General features: G+C 45.3%; 1 protein-coding gene across 9 annotated transcripts in view; it reads right to left on the bottom strand.

The window, feature by feature from the left end:
- Positions 1 to 21,277, bottom strand: part of CACNA1D (calcium voltage-gated channel subunit alpha1 D) — a 368,921-nt gene that overhangs the window by 33,134 nt on the left and 314,510 nt on the right. For all 9 annotated transcript variants that reach the window (XM_040408273.1, XM_040408281.1, XM_040408272.1 and 6 more), the window contains 5 exons: positions 18,969 to 19,096; positions 16,863 to 16,959; positions 16,651 to 16,753; positions 14,351 to 14,452; positions 4,910 to 5,040 (listed from right to left, as the gene is read on the bottom strand). In XM_040408273.1, the coding sequence (XP_040264207.1) occupies positions 4,910 to 5,040; positions 14,351 to 14,452; positions 16,651 to 16,753; positions 16,863 to 16,959; positions 18,969 to 19,096 (561 nt within the window). The remainder of the gene's footprint in view (positions 1 to 4,909; positions 5,041 to 14,350; positions 14,453 to 16,650; positions 16,754 to 16,862; positions 16,960 to 18,968; positions 19,097 to 21,277) is intronic.

Below are 21,277 nucleotides of genomic sequence, written 5' to 3'. Positions count from 1 at the left end.
GGGGGCACAGCATGATGTAGGGGGGGCCGCCGCCGTGGCCCCCTCTGGCCCCCCCCTGGCGACGCCACTGCTGCTGGCACTTCACCTGCGCCCCCCTCCTGTCCGCAAATGGTAGCGCCCAGGGCACCCGCTCCTTCGGCCCCTGCCTTGTACCGGCCCTGCGTGTGGGGGTGGATCAGAGATCACAGGAATCAAAGGTGGGGAGGAAGTAGACACACATACACTGCTCAAAAAAATAAAGGGAACACAAAAATAACACATCCTAGATCTGAATTAATTAAATATTCTTCTGAAATACTTTGTTCTTTACATAGTTGAATGTGCTGACAACAAAATCACACAAAAAAAAAATATGGAAATCAAATTTTTTAACCCATGGAGGTCTGGATTTGGAGTCACCCTCAAAATTAAAGTGGAAAAACACACTACAGGCTGATCCAACTTTGATTTAATGTCCTTAAAACAAGTCAAAATGAGGCTCAGTAGTGTGTGTGGCCTCCACGTGCCTGTATGACCTCCCTACAACGCCTGTGCATGCTCCTGATGAGGTGGAAGACGGTCTCCTGAGGGATCTCCTCCCAGACCTGGACTAAAGCATCTGCCAACTCCTGGACAGTCTGTGGTGCAACGTGACGTTGGTGGATAGAGCGAGACATGATGTCCCAGATGTGCTCAATTGGATTCAGGTCTGGGGAAAGGGCGGGCCAGTCCATAGCATCAATGCCTTCGTCTTGCAGGAACTGCTGACACACTCCAGCCACATGAGGTCTAGCATTGTCTTGCATTAGGAGGAACCCAGGGCCAACCGCACCAGCATATGGTCTCACAAGGGGTCTGAGGATCTCATCTCGGTACCTAATGGCAGTCAGGCTACCTCTGGCGAGCACATGGAGGGCTGTGCGGCCCTCCAAAGAAATGCCACCCCACACCATTACTGACCCAATGCCAAACCGGTCATGCTGGAGGATGTTGCAGGCAGCAGAACGTTCTCCGCGGCATCTCCAGACTCTGTCACGTCTGTCACATGTGCTCAGTGTGAACCTGCTTTCATCTGTGAAGAGCACAGGGCGCCAGTGGCGAATTTGCCAATCTTGGTGTTTTCTGGCAAATGCCAAACGTTCTGCATGGTGTTGGGCTGTAAGCACAACCCCCACCTGTTGACGTCGGACCCTCATATCACCCTCATGGAGTCTGTTTCTGACCATTTGAGCAGACACATGCACATTTGTGGCCTGCTGGAGGTCATTTTGCAGGGCTCTGGCAGTGCTCCTCCTGTTCCTCCTTGCACAAAGGCAGAGGTAGCGGTCCTGCTGCTGGGTTGTTGCCCTCCTACGGCCTCCTCCACGTCTCCTGATGTACTGGCCTGTCTCCTGGTAGAGCCTCAATGCTCTGGACACTAACGCTGACAGGCACAGCAAACCTTCTTGCCACAGCTCGCATTGATGTGCCATCCTGGATAAGCTGCACTACCTGAGCCACTTGTGTGGGTTGTAGACTCCGTCTCATGCTACCACTATAGTGAAAGCACCGCCAGCATTCAAAAGTGACCAAAACATCAGCCAGGAAGCATAGGAACTGAGAAGTGGTCAGGTCACCACCTGCAGAACCACTCCTTTATTGGGGGTGTCTTGCTAATTGCCTATAATTTCCACCTGTTGTCTATCCCATTTGCACAACAGCATTTGAAATTGATTGTCACTCAGTGTTGCTTCCTAAGTGGACAGTTTGATTTCACAGAAGTGTGATTGACTTGGAGTTACATTGTGTTGTTTAAGTGTTCCCTTTATTTTTTTGAGCAGTGTATATACTGTATATATAGAGAGAGCAGCTCACACACCTATCTATCTAACTCCTTGGGTTTCACGCACGGATTTTCAGGCATTTTACAACTTATTTTTACAGGTTTTTTTTATGCAGCCAGATATTACTTTGAAGTCTATAGTTCTTTGTTAAATCCTCTATGTTGCTTGTTTTTTAAGGGCTCATGCACACGACCATATGTTTGGTCCACATCTAAAATGAGTCTTTTTAGAAGAAGAAAAAACGCCACTAAAATGTGCCTAGATATCCAAAAATGTAGCCATAAGCAGAGAACACAATAAAGAAAACTATACTCCCCTATTAAATTTCCCACCACATCTGCACAGCTCACGATCCGCTGATATCTACCTCCTGCAGCGATCATGGGCTGTACATCATTAATGTTACTGCTGTGCTGATCACAAGCCACAGTGGTGATGTGGCAACGTATGGCACATGACCACAGTATGTACAGTATGTACGGTACTTGGCCATGAGAACTGGTACGGTATCCCATATCCATGAGAATTGGTACGGTATCCCATATCCATGAGAATTGGTACAGTATCCCATATCCATGAGAACTGGTACGGTATCCCATATCCATGAGAACTGGTACGGTATCCCATATCCATGAGAACTGGTACGGTATCCCATATCCATGAGAACTGGTACGGTATCCCATATCCATCAGAACTGGTACGGTATCCCATATCCATGAGAACTGGTACGGCATCCCATATCCATGAGAACTGGTACGGTATCCCATATCCATGAGAACTGGTACGGTATCCCATATCCATATGCATTACTGTCCCTCTAGTGTAGCTATGGTGTGAATGTGGGTGACCACTTACAATAAGCACCCATTAAACTAAATAATTGAATATCACTGTCAGTTCTAAGTCCCTAAGTTTCATGTGACATACAGTCACATAAAGAATTATTAGGAACACCATACTAATATGGTGTTGGACCCCCTTTTGCCTTCAGAACTGCCTTAATTCTACGTGGCATTGATTCAACAAGGTGCTGATAGCATTCTTTAGAAATGTTGGCCCATATTGATAGGATAGCATCTTGCAGTTGATGGAGATTTGAGGGATGCACATCCAGGGCACGAAGCTCCCGTTCCACCACATCCCAAAGATGCTCTATTGGGTTGAGATCTGGTGACTGTGGGGCCATTTTAGTACAGTGAACTCATTGTCATGTTCAAGAAACCAATTTGAAATGATTCGAGCTTTGTGACATGGTGCATTATCCTGCTGGAAGTAGCCATCAGAGGATGGATACATGTTCTCATTCTGTTTACGCCAAATTCTGACTCTACCATTTGAATGTCTCAACAGAAATCGAGACTCATCAGACCAGGCAACATTTTTCCAGTCTTCAACAGTCCAATTTTGGTGAGCTCGTGCAAATTGTAGCCTCTTTTTCCTATTTGCAGTGGAGATGAGTGGTACCCGGTGGGGTCTTCTGCTGTTGTAGCCCATCCGCCTCAAGGTTGTGCGTGTTGTGGCTTCACAAATGCTTTGTTGCATACCTCGGTTGTAACGAGTGGTTATTTCAGTCAACGTTGCTCTTCTATCAGCTTGAATCAGTCGGCCCATTCTCCTCTGACCTCTAGCATCCACAAGGCATTTTTGCCCACAGGACTGCCGCATACTGGATGTTTTTCCCTTTTCACACCATTCTTTGTAAACCCTAGAAATGGTTGTGCGTGAAAATCCCAGTAACTGAGCAATTGTGAAAAACTCAGACCGGCCCGTCTGGCACCAACAACCATGCCACGCTCAAAATTGCTTAAATCCCCTTTCTTTCCCATTCTGACATTCAGTTTGGAGTTCAGGAGATTGTCTTGACCAGGACCACCCCCCTAAATGCATTAAAGCAACTGCCATGTGATTGGTTGACTAGATAATTGCATTAATGAGAAATAGAACAGGTGTTCCTAATAATTCTTTAGGTGAGTGTATAGCCCTCTGCAAACTTGGGTTTTCCCATCTCCACACTGATGGCATATCGCTAGGATATGCTACAAATGTCAGATAGGTGCGGACCCCACCTTTCATATCTCCAGAACAGGGTCCACAAAGTGAAGGGAGAGCAGCCAAGCATTCACCACCATGGGAGTTCCAAAAATAGGTGAGTGCCGGTTTGGCTATATCCAGCAGTCCCATGGCGGTGAATAGAGAGGTGGCAAGTGTAGCATCCGAAGTCGCTTCGCTCATCTTTAATAGAAACTATTCAGTTTATTATTGTTCATTTTAATTTCTATTCACAGTCACAAAGCGAAGGCTGTCCATCACTGGTCAGGATCTCCCTCTGGACTCCCGGGCCTGGATTGAGCAGCAAAGCTTTTCCCACATAATTATACATCAATCTGCTTGTCTCTGCCTGCAGATAGGATGACGAGTTCAACTCAACAGGTTCCCATCAGGAGGGGGATTGAAGGCCCACAAGAAAGCTCCCTCAACACTCAGGAACTGATAACTGGCTTCTTGAAAATTAGGGTTGACCCTCCTTCTAGATATGCACATTCTCATGCACTTTTAATGGTATCGGAAACTTTGCTGGTATAATTTTGCACATACTGACCATAAAATGAATGAAGACTAATAGATCATTTGCTTAAACCTATAAAAAAAAAAATACAATGGCAGCAAACTACTGGCTCCAGCACAGCTTCGAATTAGATTGTCTTCTCAACTTTGGGACCTTTGATTTACTCATTACTTGGGTTTTCTGGTAGTACACTAGTTTTAAGAATAAAGCCTCATGTACATGACCATGTCGAGATAATGGTCTGCAAACCAAGGATCCACATACAGATGCCGTCCGTGCGCACTCTGCATTTTTCTCCCTCCCATCAAAAGTAATGACTATTGTTGTCCACAATGTGGACCTGAATAGGACAAGTTCTATAATTTGAGCAATAGACATACAGAAGGCAAACCTATGAAAAATACGATCGTGTATATGAGACCTAACGCCAAATGATCCAAACTAACAGTCTACCGGAGTCAGGGAAAACCTAAAAATATGACACACAAGACAATCAAACATATATAAAATATACACAAATATAGTAAAAAAAGACAGTCACCTGTAGTGCCACAGTGGAGTTCTTTGTAGGGTACTTTCCCACCAGTCCTTGTTCCTTGCGTTTCTTGAATTTCCTAAAGTAGTCCTGTATCAGGAAGGTGGCATAGAACTTCCCCACGGTTACCTCATCATCTAAATGAACAGACAAATCTTTCCCAAGTCAGCAACATTCACCATCACCCTGAACTCTAGCATCTGAAAAGAGATGTGATGGATGCAACAGATACCAAGCTGCACAGCTAAAGGCAGGGCAGACTAAACTAGCACAGAAGACCAGCAAGCAAGCGAGATGGGCCTGGATGGTGGAAGAGCCAGAGGAGACTTGTGACGGAGGTCCACATAGACACTGTGTATCAGACAGCATGCTGGTGGTGAGGATTAGTAGAACCTTTTTAAGGTGTAAGGAGCAGAAAAGGAGTGAAATAGCAGCTCAATGTAACTCATCAACTGTTCTATAATTGATTCATTACATCTAGTAGTAGGGTCCTTGCTGCTAATAGACTTCAATGGATGAAGACCACAAAGGATCTGCCTTCTACTGAGTCATGTCAACTATAGTCAAGGGACATTTATTTATTCATCAGCTAATGAGCTAGATTGTCTAGGAAATTAATATAGGGTCAGACTGGAGTTCCTTGGGCCCACCAGAGGAAATTGGGACATTGTTCTTGGGTCCAACCCCTATAATCACAAAGTCTAATAGGTTTTGTATTAAAGAAATAGCCTCTAGTGGCAAGTCATTAGCTCCAAATTGTATTTTTCTCCTGGACCTTGGGGCCTACTATGGCTTCAGAGACTGGGCCCACTGGAGGATTGTCTGATACTCTGGTGGGCCAGTCCAACCCTGATAGGATATCAGGCAAAGTCTATAGTGACCAAACAAAAATGTAGATATTTTCATAGAGAACTGGCTTAAGCTTCTCAATGTAGTGGGCATTTAAAGGAGTTTTCTCAGTAAGAGAGATGGCCATACCATTCTCTCAGTATGTAAAGAAGGAAAAAAGGAGGAAGTTTATTCAGACACTAAAGGATCTAGAGAGAAAAATCCCCTTGTGTCTGACAGTAGGCGCCGACAGTGGTGGTGACTGAAGTATAAGTAGCGCAAGGGTGGCAGCCAAAAAAATGTCCAAGCAGGGCACTCAATGTAGATTTTGAAAAAACAAAAATAGGGGTGGGGGGGAGGTATAGAAAAGGCGCCAAACCGAGCAAAAATGCACAAATTTTTTTTTATTTTTTTTATATCACTATGATATAGCCACTTGCTCCTGATGAAGGGGAAACATTGATCCCCGAAACGCGTTGAGCCACTTATCCAATAAAGGTGATTTGATCAGAAGCACACTGCCTTGCTGCCATCATTCACTAAGACTCTACACACGATCCTGGCCAGGGGGGAATCGTCACAGGTGTTTTATGCTTATCCTGCTGACGACCCCCCAGTGAAGTAAGTGCCTCACTGGATGTTCATTCATCCATTTTATTCCTTTCTTTTAACCTTGGTTTTAACCCTCTGTGTTCATCACAGCAGGGACCGCATTAATTTCAAAAACATTTATTTATTTTTTTATTTTTTATTATTTTTTTCATTATATTTTTTTCATTATTAATTTTATTAATTAATTTTATTAATTCTTTTTATTAATAATTTTTTCATTTTTCATTATTAATTATCAATAATTCTTATTATCATTATTTTATTTTGTGGTTTTATATATAGAAGCTTTTTCTGTTTATTATGCTAGCACACTAGCACCAAAAAAATAAAAAATAAAAAATAAAATAAAAATTTTTAGTGCATTTTTGCTCGGTTTGGCGCCTTTTCTATACCTCCCCCCACCCCTATTTTTGTTTTTTCAAAATTCTCTCAGTATGATAGCCATACCCGTCCTGACTCTTCCCCATGAAAGATGTCAAGGAAAAGAAGAATTGGGCAGTTTGATTTCAACATGTGTAAACCTTTTGTTCTCAATGGAGGTAGGTGGTATCTGCTAGCAGCTTACTCTCCCTACTGAGAACATATGACGAGCTGAGTGTGCACTTGTAGGGGGGTGTTGGAACAGATAGGTGTTTGGCCGACAGCTGTCTAAAATGTATGACAACTTTAAGACAACCCTTTTCATATGCACTATGGGCCATATTGAAGCCACAGAATGTGATCAGAGAGCCCTAATAATGTGTTGCTCTAGCTATGGCATACCCAGGAAACTGGCGTATAGTGGAAAATCTAAAACGGTTCCCTCGCTGGCCTACATTTTCATTTTGGCGCAAGGACCTCTACAGATGTGTCACAATTATTAAGAGGCGCGCACCTCAAATTAATTGTGGGATATCTGGCGCCCACAGGGGATGCGCTTTGAATCCTACGGGAGAAAAGCGCTTTACAAATGTTTCGTTGTTGATTAATACTGGCGTGTAATATGTCGGTCTTAATACATGTCCCACCTTATGTATATTAAAGGGGTTATCCAACGTCTCCAACAGCCCCCCATGTGCCGGGCACCTCACAGGTAATATACTTACCCTGCTCCCCGCGCCGCTCCTGTTCCCCGCACCGCCGCTGCTGCTTCTCCCTGTACACAGATAAAAACATCCGGTGTCGGGGGGAGCAGCCAATGGCAGGCGGAGACGGGGAAGAGCCTCCTTAGCATCGCGGGTGACACTAGGGAGGCTCGTCCCAGTCCCCGTCTGCCATTGGCTGCTCTCCCCCGACACCGGATGTTTTCATCCGTGTACAGGGAGAAGCAGCAGGGGACCAGGACGGCGTGGGGTAAGTATATTATCTGTGAGGTGTCCGGCACATGGGGGGCTGTTGGAGACATTGGATAACCCCTTTAAGGGTGACCATTTTAACTCCTTCTAAAAACCGGAACACATATAAAATGGTACCAGTAGAAATGAAAATGTGAAATTATATTTTACTGGGATTTATTCGTGGAGTCAGCACATACCTATATAATAAAATATAGGTTTTTTTTGTCTTATAATTAATTTTGATGTCCTATTTGGTCATTGGATACTACAGTACAGACCAAAAGTTTGGACACACCTTCTCATTCAAAGAGTTTTCTTTATTTTCATGACTATGAAGGCATCAAAACTATGAATTAACACATGTGGAATTATATACATAACAAACAAGTGTGAAACAACTGAAAATATGTCATATTCTAGGTTCTTCAAAGTAGCCACCTTTTGCTTTGATTACTGCTTTGCACACTCTTGGCATTCTCTTGATGAGCTTCAAGAGGTAGTGTCTTCCAACAGTCTTGAAGGAGTTCCCAGAGATGCTTAGCACTTGTTGGCCCTTTTGCCTTCACTCTGCGGTCCAGCTCACCCCAAACCATCTCGATTGGGTTCAGGTCCGGTGACTGTGGAGGCCAGGTCATCTGGCGCAGCACCCCATCACTCTCCTTCATGGTCAAATAGCCCTTACTTTCAAAGTTTTCCCAATTTTTCGGCTGACTGACTGACCTTCATTTCTTAAAGTAATGATGGCCACTCGTTTTTCTTTACTTAGCTGCTTTTTTCTTGTCATAATACAAATTCTAACAGTCTATTCAGTAGGACTATCAGCTGTGTATCCACCTGACTTCTCCTCAATGCAACTGATGGTCCCAACCCCATTTATAAGGCAAGAAATCCCACTTATTAAACCTGACAGGGCACACCTGTGAAGTGAAAACCATTTCAGGGGACTACCTCTTGAAGCTCATCAAGAGAATGCCAAGAGTGTGCAAAGCAGTAATCAAAGCAAAAGGTGGCTACTTTGAAGAACCTAGAATAGGACATATTTTCAGTTGTTTCACACTTGTTTGTTATGTATATAATTCCACATGTGTTAATTCATAGTTTTGATGCCTTCAGTGTGAATCTACAATTTTCATAGTCATGCAAATAAAGAAAACTCTTTGAATTGAGAAGGTGTGTCCAAACTTTTGGTCTGTACTGTATATCTAAGCACATGTATACATACTTACTGCCTAAAGTTGTTGTTTTTTTTGGATTGAGCTAGCCCTACAAGTCATGATAAGGGAAGCATATGAAATCAGGTTGGCATATATATATGACTCTACAGAACCCATACATGCAGGCACATCTATCAGAGATACTGTATTCTGAAGCATGCATCTGTGTATATATTAACAAATGGAGGGGAATACAGCTGGCAAGAGGCAACACTAGTTCCATGCCACCACCCTAAAACAGAATTGCTTCAGAATATTCTCAGAGAAGAGTTGAAAGGAAAAAAAGAAAGGCTGCAGAAAAAGCTCAAGCACAGTAGTTACAACAAGAACAAAGCAGTTCCGTTATGCCATGCAAGCAGAAGGTCAACGACTCAAGAGACTACAGTAAGACAGAAACATCGGTTTTAAATGTGCAGTATCGATGGGTTTGGCCTGCTGTCTATCTGCCCCCCAGATCTTCTTGGCCTTGGCGTATATGCATATCGGCATTCTCTTGGTCTCCAGTGGTCGCCACAGCCGGGGTGGAAAGTGGCTGCCCTAGTCTAGTGCCAATGCTAATACTGCTTCTTGGATCATGCTGAAGAGCAGAGTGGCTGGCATGCTCCTCATTAAAAGAGACTGAGAATGTCACCTTCAAAGCGCTCAGCCTCCATCATCACTGGGACTGGGGTCCTCAAGTTGCTTCCGCACCTGAACATTCCTTAAAGACGCTTCAAGACTACAAAAGTAGAATAAGCTACAAATGACTAGTTCATAGGCATGCGGCTAGTTATATGAAGGGTGAGAGAAATGGATTCTGCACCTTTAAAACACCAGACAGTTAAAAAGATAGTAAGTACGTCCCAGGAAGGTAGGCTGGTGACAGGGGAGACCTCAGGCGGTGATCGCCACCATCAACGGGGTCATCAGCAATTTCCGCTGATGATGGGAGTCAATAACCTCAGTGGCTGCGGTTCCTCATCAGGTAGAACTTCTCTAGGGTCGCATTGGTGCTTTCTCCATAAAGACATGGCAGAGTGTATGCTGAACTAGAGAAGCAAACCTCGGGGCAAAGCCTTGCATAATTTATTATTTTCTGATATGTTTTTTTCATTCTGCATCTGCCTGTGGTCTAAGAATAAACCTTCTATCTCATGTACATCGTCTCCAACAACTGAAGACCATTATTTTTAACTGCTAAGAAGCAGGTGAAACGCTGAGTGCATGAAAGGTAAGTATATATGTAATATACAGTACATTATTCTCTCTGAGATGACCGCGCACAACGGAGATGGTCCTCTTAAAGAGGAGACTAAAACACAAAAATGGAGGAACTGAAATGTGTGAAAAATCTGGTCTAGATGGGGAGGGCGGTTGTTCTCAAAGAGGTGGTCTTTTGGAGAGGTTTCACTGTAGGTTATGTTGGTTATTTTTCACATAAAGGGTTTGGAGGCCACATAGGGTGTTCCTGCTCAGGTCCACCAACACCCCCCCCCCCCTCCAACAATGAGTGGCTGCCGTGCTCTTGTATTAACGTGCTCTCATTGTAATTAGACAACCCCTTTACATCTTTACCAGGTGGGACCATACCGGTATCCTGTGGTATACATGCACTAGCACGGGATGTTGTAAATGGAGATGACTATGGGGTAACAACCTGGAGGGGTTAGGCTCCTTTCACACGGGCGAGATTTCTGAACGCATTGCACCCGCACTGAATCCGGACCCATTCATTTCTATGGGGCTGTGCACACGAGCGGTCATTTTCACGCATCACTTGTGCGTTGCGTGAAAATCGCAGCATGCTCCTCTTTGTGCGTTTTCCACGCAACGCAGGCCCCATAGAAGTGAATGGGGCTGTGTGAAAATCGCAAGCAAGTGCGGATGCAGTGCGATTTTCACACACGGTTGCTAGGAGACGATCGGGATGGGGACCCGATCTTTATTATTTTCCCTTATAACATGGTTATAAGGGAAAATAATAGCATTCTGAATACAGAATGCATAGTACAATAGCGCTGGAGGAGTTAAAAAAAACAAACCTGAAAGCACCGAGGACCAAAAAGGACCATGATGTTCCTTTAAAGGTGTTCTCCAGGTTTTTAATATTGATGACCTATCCTCAGGATAGATCATCAATATCAGATCGACGGGGGTCCGACACCCGACACCCCCCACCGATCAGCTGTATGAAGGGAAGGCGCGCGCAGTGTGCATGTGCCATCTCTCATCTCTCTTCCTGCTCTTTGCCATAGACATAGCAGCAAGTGAGACGGGAGACAGCACAAGCACATCGCGTGAGTTTTCCCTTCATACAGCTGATCGCCGGGGGGGGGGTCGATCTGATATTGATGACCGATCCTGAAATAAGTCATCAATATTAAAAGCCCGGAGAACCCCTTTAAGGAAGTGGAACTACAGCCATCTGTTTGTGATTGACAGGTGACAACTCCCTATTGAGAACACATCTAAATCCGCGATGTCCCCTGTCACTCAGCGCAGCTGTGGATCACTGTGAAGAAGACACACAAAAGCACAAAACATATTCAATCATTATCACAGCACTGGTCAATAATAACATCCGTAGTGAGAAAAAGAACAATTCACATGAAATAATGTCTACAGCACGTACAGCATAAAGTACATTTAAGAACATGATTTCCTGCAGACAATATGACATCATTAGGACAATTTGTGTGGACTTCATGACTATCGATCATATATGGTGAGGATCCTTCTGGTTTACATCATCATATACAGGAAGCAGATGGTAACGAGGAAGCCTACTTGTCAAAATAAATCCTCATCTATAACTGGGGGTCTCCTTCCCATGGGCAGCTAGGTACCTACGATGTCAATTATTTTCCTAATGTAAAAACAATACATTATGGTTAGTGCAATTATTAAGATGCCTGTAATGTGAAGGACGCCCTGTAATGTGAGTAAAGATGCAAGCATAGGCGATCATAGACACTGTGATGTTCTAGTTGGCCTTGGCGCTAGAATACGCCCTAGATTTGCACATGGCAATGGAGGTAAAACTGGATTCACATCTGCGGCCGAGGTTCCAGCAAAACACTGGACAAACAGTAAACTCTGGCAGAAAGCAGAAACCCATCAGATCCCACTATAGTCAATGGGATCCAGAAGGTGCTGCTGGTGTCTGGGACATGCTGGACCTGGGGCGGCATCTGAACAGAAAAACTGCACAGTCTGCAGATGTGAACCTAGCCTGACACATGTGAACCTAGCCTGCAGATGTGAACCTAGCCTGACACATGTGAACCTAGCCTGCAGATGTGAACCTAGCCTGACACATGTGAACCTAGCCTGACACATGTGAACCTAGCCTGACATATGTGAACCTAGCCTGACCTAGCCTGCAGATGTGAACCTAGCCTGGATATGTGAACCTAGCCTGCAGATGTGAACCTAGCCTGCAGATGTGAACCTAGCCTGCAGATGTGAACCTAGCCTGACACATGTGAACCTAGCCTGCAGATGTGAACCTAGCCTGCAGATGTGAACCTAGCCTGCAGATGTGAACCTAGCCTGACATATGTGAACCTAGCCTGACCTAGCCTGACACATGTGAACCTAGCCTGCAGATGTGAACCTAGCCTGCATATGTGAACCTAGCCTGACACATGTGAACCTAGCCTGCAGATGTGAACCTAGCCTGCAGATGTGAACCTAGCCTGCAGATGTGAACCTAGCCTGCAGATGTGAACCTAGCCTGACACATGTGAACCTAGCCTGCAGATGTGAACCTAGCCTGCAGATGTGAACCTAGCCTGCAGATGTGAACCTAGCCTGCAGATGTGAACCTAGCCTGACATATGTGAACCTAGCCTGACCTAGCCTGACACATGTGAACCTAGCCTGCAGATGTGAACCTAGCCTGCATATGTGAACCTAGCCTGCAGATGTGAACCTAGCCTGACACATGTGAACCTAGCCTGCAGATGTGAACCTAGCCTGCAGATGTGAACCTAGCCTGCAGATGTGAACCTAGCCTGACACATGTGAACCTAGCCTGCAGATGTGAACCTAGCCTGCAGATGTGAACCTAGCCTGCAGATGTGAACCTAGCCTGACACATGTGAACCTAGCCTGCAGATGTGAACCTAGCCTGCAGATGTGAACCTAGCCTGCAGATGTGAACCTAGCCTGCAGATGTGAACCTAGCCTGACACAGGAACCCAGCTGAAAGGGAAACCACATGGTGGAGAGCGAGCAGAGAAAGAGCAGAATATCTGGAGTTACTCTGTGGTTACCCCCATATACATTCTGCTTTGTGGGGTCTCTCCCCCTTATCCACCTTCATTTTGTCCTAGACTCAATCACTGGACCTTCCTTTATAACTTTATTTATCTCTATGATCAGTCCCTCTCATATCTGTCTCTGTCTGTATATCTATCTATCTATTTCATGTCTATCAGTGTATCAATCAATCGATCTATTATCTATTTATCTATCTATCTATCTATCTATCTGTCTGTGTATCTATCTATCTGTCTATCTAATATATATCTATCTATCTATCTATCTGTCTGTGTATCTATTGTATCGTTCGTATCATTTCTAGCTGTAGATATTTCTTTAACAGAAAGTTCTATGCTGTAAATTTCTACAAAAGCAAGTTCTGTGATTGACACTGCAAGTAAGAAATGGATGGAACGATGGGGGTTGGAGTACCCCACAGGCACATTGTCTGCCATCTATGAAGAACAGTTATGGAATACAGAAGGTCAGCATGATAATCCGATGTGATCCAATCCTGCAATTACAGTGAAAAGGACCCCGCAAGCAGGATTTCTAAACTCTATAAAGATGGGGGTAATACAGAGTCAATCACATTGCTAGATCACTAACATATAATTTTCTCTTTTTACTACTCCCCACAGAATTTCCACGCTCAGCTGGAGTTTCCCTTTAAACAATGGACTCTCCTATGAACACCATCTTCAGCCATTCACATATATCTGATTAGCTTTGCAATCCTGATGCGTTATTCATCTTGTCCTGTATAATACTATAGTCTGTCATTCACCAGCATCTCAGTTTCTCTCCTCGAAATCCTGCCAACAAGCTTGCTGATTGTTTCCAGTAGGAACCTGAATTGATAATGCAGCTCTGGGCGGTATTCCTGTCTATGGCAGAGCACTAGAAGTCCTGCCATAGATTTACAAAGTGAATCACATGTTATGTGGATTGTATCTATAGATCAGCAGTAAAGGAGGTTCAGAGGTGACCACCCCGACCACTAATCCATCCTGTACTAAGTGTTTGGAGAACTACAAAAACTTTCTGGTAACTTTGCATGAACTTATTTCATAAGAGGGAAATGCTGATCTGATGCTAGTGAGAAGACCCAGTGTTGTATATGATGATATTCCTTATAGTGTGGTTCTGGTACCAGGTCACAACAGGTGTGGGACCCGTGCAATGCAACAACAGTGTGTGCCAGGTGTGAGGATTACGAGTTTCACACTGACCGCCTGCAGGGGGCACTACTTGGTCCAGAAGCTTCATACTTGTCTTCTTCCATATCTTCTTGATGACGGCTCGGAGTTCCTCATTGGCTTGTTCTAGATTACCTGCAGGATGCGACAAGACACTTAGGGAGGATACATCTAGATCATGGGGACGTGGAATGATTAAAGGGGGATACATGTCTAATCACCGGGACCCCACTATCACCAGAATTGGGGCCCGGAGCCCACCATTCCTCCTCACTGCACATCAGCACTGAGAAGAAGATTGAATGGAGCGGAGGTCATTCATGCGTCCTGCTGTTCTCTTCAACATCTATGGGGCTGACGGACATATTGGGGTGCTGTCCTCTGCTGTTTCGGTCTTTGTACAGAGTGGCAGGGTGCAAGTGTGACCACTGCCCTATTCGAGCCCTTACTGACTGTGGTCATGCAGCGAGGAGGAACTGAGGGGCGTGGGACCACTCTTTTTCATGGGCTCTGTGTGGTTTTGCGGCTCAGTTCTATTCAAAATGAATTTGGCTGAGTTGCAATACCAAAAACAACCTATGGACAGGAGTGGCGCTGTTTCTGGAAGAAAGCTGTCATGTTCTTCTAATCTCATACAACTCCCTTTATGGAAGCTGCAAGATTTAGTCTACAAATAAGGCCTCATGCACACGACCGTTGTTTTGGTCCGCCTCCGAGCCGCAGTTTTTGCGGCTTGGATGCGGATCCATTCACTTTAATGGGGATGCAAAAGATGCGGACAGCACTCCGTGTGCTGTCCGCTTCCGTTGCTCCGTTCCGTGGTCCGCAAAAAATATAACCTGTCCTATTCTTGTCCGTTTTGCGGACAAGAATAGGCAGTTATATCAATGGCTGTCCGTGCCATTCCGCAAATGGCGGAACGCACACGGACGCCAATTTGCAGACCGCAAAACCCACAACAGTCATGTGCATGAGGCCTTAGTAATAGGGACATTAGTGACACAAGTAGAACCAATCCAGAAAATATTTGACCTTCCTTCTGCCATGAAAATTATTCTATACTAGATAGATAGAAAGATAGATAATAGACAGATATTAGATAGATAGATAGACAAATAATAGATAGATAGATATCAAATATATAATAGATAGACAAATAATAGATAGATATGAGATATATAATTCATAGATAGACAAATAGATAAAGAGATGGATATATACACTCACCTAAAGAATTATTAGGAACACCTGTTCTATTTCTCATTAATGCAATTATCTAGTCAACCAATCACATGGCAGTTGCTTCAATGCATTTAGGGGTGTGGTCCTGGTCAAGACAATCTCCTGAACTCCAAACTGAATGTCAGAATGGGAAAGAAAGGGGATTTAAGCAATTTTGAGCGTGGCATGGTTGTTGGTGCCAGACGGGCCAGTCTGAGTATTTCACAATTTGCTCAGTTACTGGGATTTTCACGCACAACCATTTCTAGGGTTTACAAAGAATGGTGTGAAAAGGGAAAAACATCCAGTATGCGGCAGTCCTGTGGGCAAAAATGCCTTGTGGATGCTAGAGGTCAGAGGAGAATGGGCCGACTTATTCAAGCTGATAGAAGAGCAACGTTGACTGAAATAACCACTCGTTACAACCGAGGTATGCAGCAAAGCATTTGTGAAGCCACAACACGCACAACCTTGAGGCGGATGGGCTACAACAGCAGAAGACCCCACCGGGTACCACTCATCTCCACTACAAATAGGAAAAAGAGGCTACAATTTGCACGAGCTCACCAAAATTGGACTGTTGAAGACTGGAAAAATGTTGCCTGGTCTGATGAGTCTCGATTTCTGTTGAGACATTCAAATGGTAGAGTCCGAATTTGGCGTAAACAGAATGAGAACATGTATCCATCCTCTGATGGCTACTTCCTGCAGGATAATGCACCATGTCACAAAGCTCGAATCATTTCAAATTGGTTTCTTGAATATGACAATGAGTTCACTGTACTAAAATGGCCCCCACAGTCACCAGATCTCAACCCAATAGAGCATCTTTGGGATGTGGTGGAACGGGAGCTTCGTGCCCTGGATGTGCATCCCTCAAATCTCCATCAACTGCAAGATGCTATCCTATCAATATGGGCCAACATTTCTAAAGAATGCTATCAGCACCTTGTTGAATCAATGCCAGAATTAAGGCAGTTCTGAAGGCAAAAGGGGATCCAACACTGTATTAGTATGGTGTTCCTAATAATTCTTTAGGTGAGTGTATATAAATAATAGATAGATAGATAGATAGATAGATAGATAGATAATAGATCATGTATACCACTTACCCTCAGTTTTGATTTTCAGGGCAGTTCTAACCAAAGCAAACAAGGTGGCATTAAACATGACGGTCCCATCACTATTCAGTGGCATATTCATGGCCACCAGTCTCTGGAGAAGGACACCACGTGTTACTATGTACCACAGATGGGTATGACAGGCATGAGATGAGGCCCGATATCCTGGAGAGGTGTGCCGTATATCAGCTATATTCTCTTACCTTACAAGCCACTCTGTGAGGGCACAATTTCCCGAAGCCCAGAGGCGGCTGAATGCGGCGGAGCAGAGTGACCACGTCCAGGTGTTTAATTCTTCCCCTGCGTTATGAAAGTCAGACACGAGTCATACAACTCCTTCTACCAGCGGGCGAGGCTAATCCGTCTCATCTACTAACTGGTCTCGTCACATGATCAGAATAAAGCCGCGTTCACCCACGCCGGGGAGAAGCCGATTGTCAGGCTGCTTGTTCAGTGGAGGTGAATGTAAATGCAGCGCTCACCTCCACAGTATGGGCTGTATTACATTACGCGATCAGGCAGAGGATTGTAGCGAAGGAAGCATCTGCTCGTCAGTGGAGGAGACCGCTGCGATTACATGTATCTAATGCCATGATCGCTCGTCCCCATACTGACTTACTGTTTTCCGGCAGCGGATCGTGATCGCACAGCACAATCTGCCGCCGGCAAGTGGTGATTTTTAAACCTGCTGAAAGACTGCATTTGCTCATTCATCAGGTAATTGGCGGAAGTATTATACAGGTAGATCTTCACTAAGGAGCGTTCCTACGAAGACTTGTTAGCGATGATCGGCCCTGGTGTAATACAGGCTTATGAGGTAGAGGGGCGGCCATTGTGATCGCTCGTCCTCATACAGCTGCATTGTCTCCAGGCAGCAGATCGCTGGTTAGACCTCATAATCTGCTACCCAGAAACGATCATTTATCTGCCTGCACTAACGACAGGACCACCTGATGAAGGAGAGTTTTGCTCGTTCGTCGGATGATCGGCTGCACCTTCAGACTGTTGGGAATGAGCGTTCGCAGGAATGTTTGTTCCCGATAATCTGCCCGTGTAAACCCCCACACCCTAATAAACTCCTTATCTAGTGGTACGAAAGTGTAGACCACAAGCCTTCTGGAGATATATGCCTGATCTACCTGCAATCCCTAGTAGACGAATGGCTATATATACCACATATTAGGCCACCTACAGATACTACTCCCTTAACTTTACCATTAAGAGTGCAGAAATCATCAAAGCCTCCACTGTAAAAAAAAAACAAAAAAAAACCAGAAATTGATGAATTGATGCCACTGATAGATGCCCATTGCACCTAGGGTCCTATATTTTAAAAAAATATACATTTAACATATCTTTTCGTTTTTTACTTTTGTACCCCGAGAAATTAGAGTTCTTAAAGGGGCTGTCCAACATTTCATGGCATTTACAAGTCGTGGCATATACTGACGATAGACCATCACCATCTGATCAAAGGGGATTCTATACCCTGAACACCCACCGATCAGTGGTTCAGCGGTAGCTCCAGCACCAGAACTTGGCGCCAGATGCACACCTCTCTGTCTGTTGTGTACTGCAGTTCCCATTGAAGTGAATAGGAGCAGCGGTGCAGTAACCAGCTCTGTGCACTGCACAACGGAAGGAACTGTGCGGTTCTGGCACTGAGTTCCGGCACTGGGGCGGCTACGGCAGGGGTGCGGGGTGATCCCATACTAGTGGCCAATCCTGAAGACAGGACATCACTTGTAAAGGGTTGGACAAGCGCTTTAACGAAATTCAAGAAAAGTTAAAGGGGTTTTCCAGGATTATCATATTGATGACATACCCACAGGACCCAAGCCAATCAGTGGTATGAAGAGGCGTCGGTGCTCAGTAACCGCTTAGGCCTCTTCCTAGGCCATGTGACATCATGATCATCAGTCACATGGCCTAGGCCTAGGGCCTAGGCCTTAAAGTGAATGGAGCTGAGCTGCAATACCAAGTACAGCCACTATCAAATGCATGGAGCTGTGCTTGGTGAGCAGAGAGAAGGCTGTGGTGCTCATGTCTCTTGAAACAGCTGATTGGAGGGGGGTCCCAGAAAACCTCTTTAAGGATGGGGACATTTGGACATCATGAGAAGGAGGGGGGGGGGGGGGGGGGGGTAACTCGGGAGCCGGAATGGAGAGCTGCTCCGTAGTGAAATACATGTGAAATCCAGCGTGTATCCAGAAGTAGCCTCCCCCAGTGATCACACCACATGGTTAATACTCACACAGGTCTATTAAACACACAAGGCACACAACGATTAAGTACAGAACGGAACTGACTTGGCTTCTGGATCATATTCAGACCATATTCTTTTAAATTCATCCAAGTGATGAGGACCCAGTATGGACCAATCGCGAGTCAGGTAGTCAAAGTTGTCCATGATGACGGCCACAAACAGGTTGATGATCTGTATGTGTTGAAAAAAGTGAGTGATTACATGGTATATCATATAGATCAGGCATTAGGTACAGAGGACCTGTCGCTGGGTCCTATCACATAGATCAGGCATTAGGAACAAAGGACCTGTCGCTGGGTCCTATCATATAGATCAGGCATTAGGTACAGAGGACCTGTCGCTGGGTCCTATCACATAGATCAGGCATTAGGTACGGAGGACCTGTCGCTGGGTCCTATCACATAGATCAGGCATTAGGTACAGAGGACCTGTCGCTGGCTCCTATCACATAGATCAGGCATTAGGTACAAAGGACCTGTCACTGGGTCCTATCATATAGATCAGGCATTAGGTACAGAGGACCTGTCACTGGGTCCTATCACATAGATCAGGCATTAGGTACAGAGGACCTGTCGCTGGGTCCTATCATATAGATCAGGCATTAGGTACAAAGGACCTGTCGCTGGGTCCTATCACATAGATCAGGCATTAGGTACAGAGGACCTGTCGCTGGGTCCTATCACATAGATCAGGCATTAGGTACAAAGGACCTGTCGCTGGGTCCTATCATATAGATCAGGCATTAGGTACAGAGGACCTGTCGCTGGGTCCTATCATATAGATCAGGCATTAGGTACAGAGGACCTGTCACTGGGTCCTATCACATAGATCAGGCATTAGGTACAGAGGACCTGTCGCTGGGTCCTATCATATAGATCAGGCATTAGGTACAGAGGACCTGTCGCTGGGTCCTATCACATAGGTCAGGCATTAGGTACAGAGGACCTGTCGCTGGGTCCTATCATATAGATCAGGCATTAGGTACAGAGGACCTGTCACTGGGTCCTATCATATAGATCAGGCATTAGGTACAGAGGACCTGTCGCTGGGTCCTATCACATAGATCAGGCATTAGGTACAGAGGACCTGTCGCTGGGTCCTATCATATAGATCAGGCATTAGGTACAGAGGACCTGTCGCTGGGTCCTATCACATAGATCAGGCATTAGGTACAGAGGACCTGTCGCTGGGTCCTATCATATAGATCAGGCATTAGGTACAGAGGACCTGTCGCTGGGTCCTATCACATAGGTCAGGCATTAGGTACAGAGGACCTGTCGCTGGGTCCTATCACAAAGATCAGGCATTAGGTACAGAGGATCTGTCGCTGGGTCCTATCACATAGATCAGGCATTAGGTACAGAGGACCTGTCGCTGGGTCCTATCATATAGATCAGGCATTAGGTACAGAGGACCTGTCGCTGGGTCCTATCATATAGATCAGGCATTAGGTACAGAGGACCTGTCGCTGGGTCCTATCACATAGATCAGGCGTTAGGTACAGAGGACCTGTCGCTGGGTCCTATCACATAGATCAGGCATTAGGTACAGAGGACCTGTCGCTGGGTCCTATCATATAGGTCAGGCATTAGGTACAAAGGACCTGTCGCTGGGTCCTATCATATAGATCAGGCATTAGGTACAGAGGACCTGTCGCTGGGTCCTATCATATAGATCAGGCATTAGGTACAGAGGACCTGTTGCTGGGTCCTATCACATAGATCAGGCATTAGGTACAGAGGACCTGTCACTGGGTCCTATCACATAGATCAGGCATTAGGTACAGAGGACCTGTCGCTGGGTCCTATCACATAGATCAGGCATTAGGTACAGAGGACCTGTCACTGGGTCCTATCATATAGATCAGGCATTAGGTACAGAGGATCTGTCGCTGGGTCCTATCACATAGATCAGGCATTAGGTACAGAGGACCTGTCGCTGAGTCCTATCATATAGATCAGGCATTAGGTACAGAGGACCTGTCGCTGGGTCCTATCATATAGATCAGGCATTAGGTACAGAGGACCTGTCACTGGGTCCTATCATATAGATCAGGCATTAGGTACAGAGGACCTGTCGCTGGGTCCTATCACATAGATCAGGCATTAGGTACAGAGGATCTGTCGCTGGGTCCTATCACATAGATCAGGCATTAGGTACAGAGGACCTGTCGCTGGGTCCTATCACAAAGATCAGGCATTAGGTACAGAGGACCTGTCGCTGGGTCCTATCATATAGATCAGGCATTAGGTACAGAGGACCTGTCGCTGGGTCCTATCATATAGATCAGGCATTAGGTACAGAGGACCTGTCGCTGGGTCCTATCATATAGATCAGGCATTAGGTACAGAG

The sequence above is a fragment of the Bufo bufo genome, chromosome 9 (genome assembly GCF_905171765.1).
Source record: "Bufo bufo chromosome 9, aBufBuf1.1, whole genome shotgun sequence".
Taxonomy (NCBI): domain Eukaryota; kingdom Metazoa; phylum Chordata; class Amphibia; order Anura; family Bufonidae; genus Bufo; species Bufo bufo.
The sequence above is the reverse complement of the archived record's forward strand: the minus strand, read 5'-3'. Positions and strand labels throughout refer to the sequence as shown.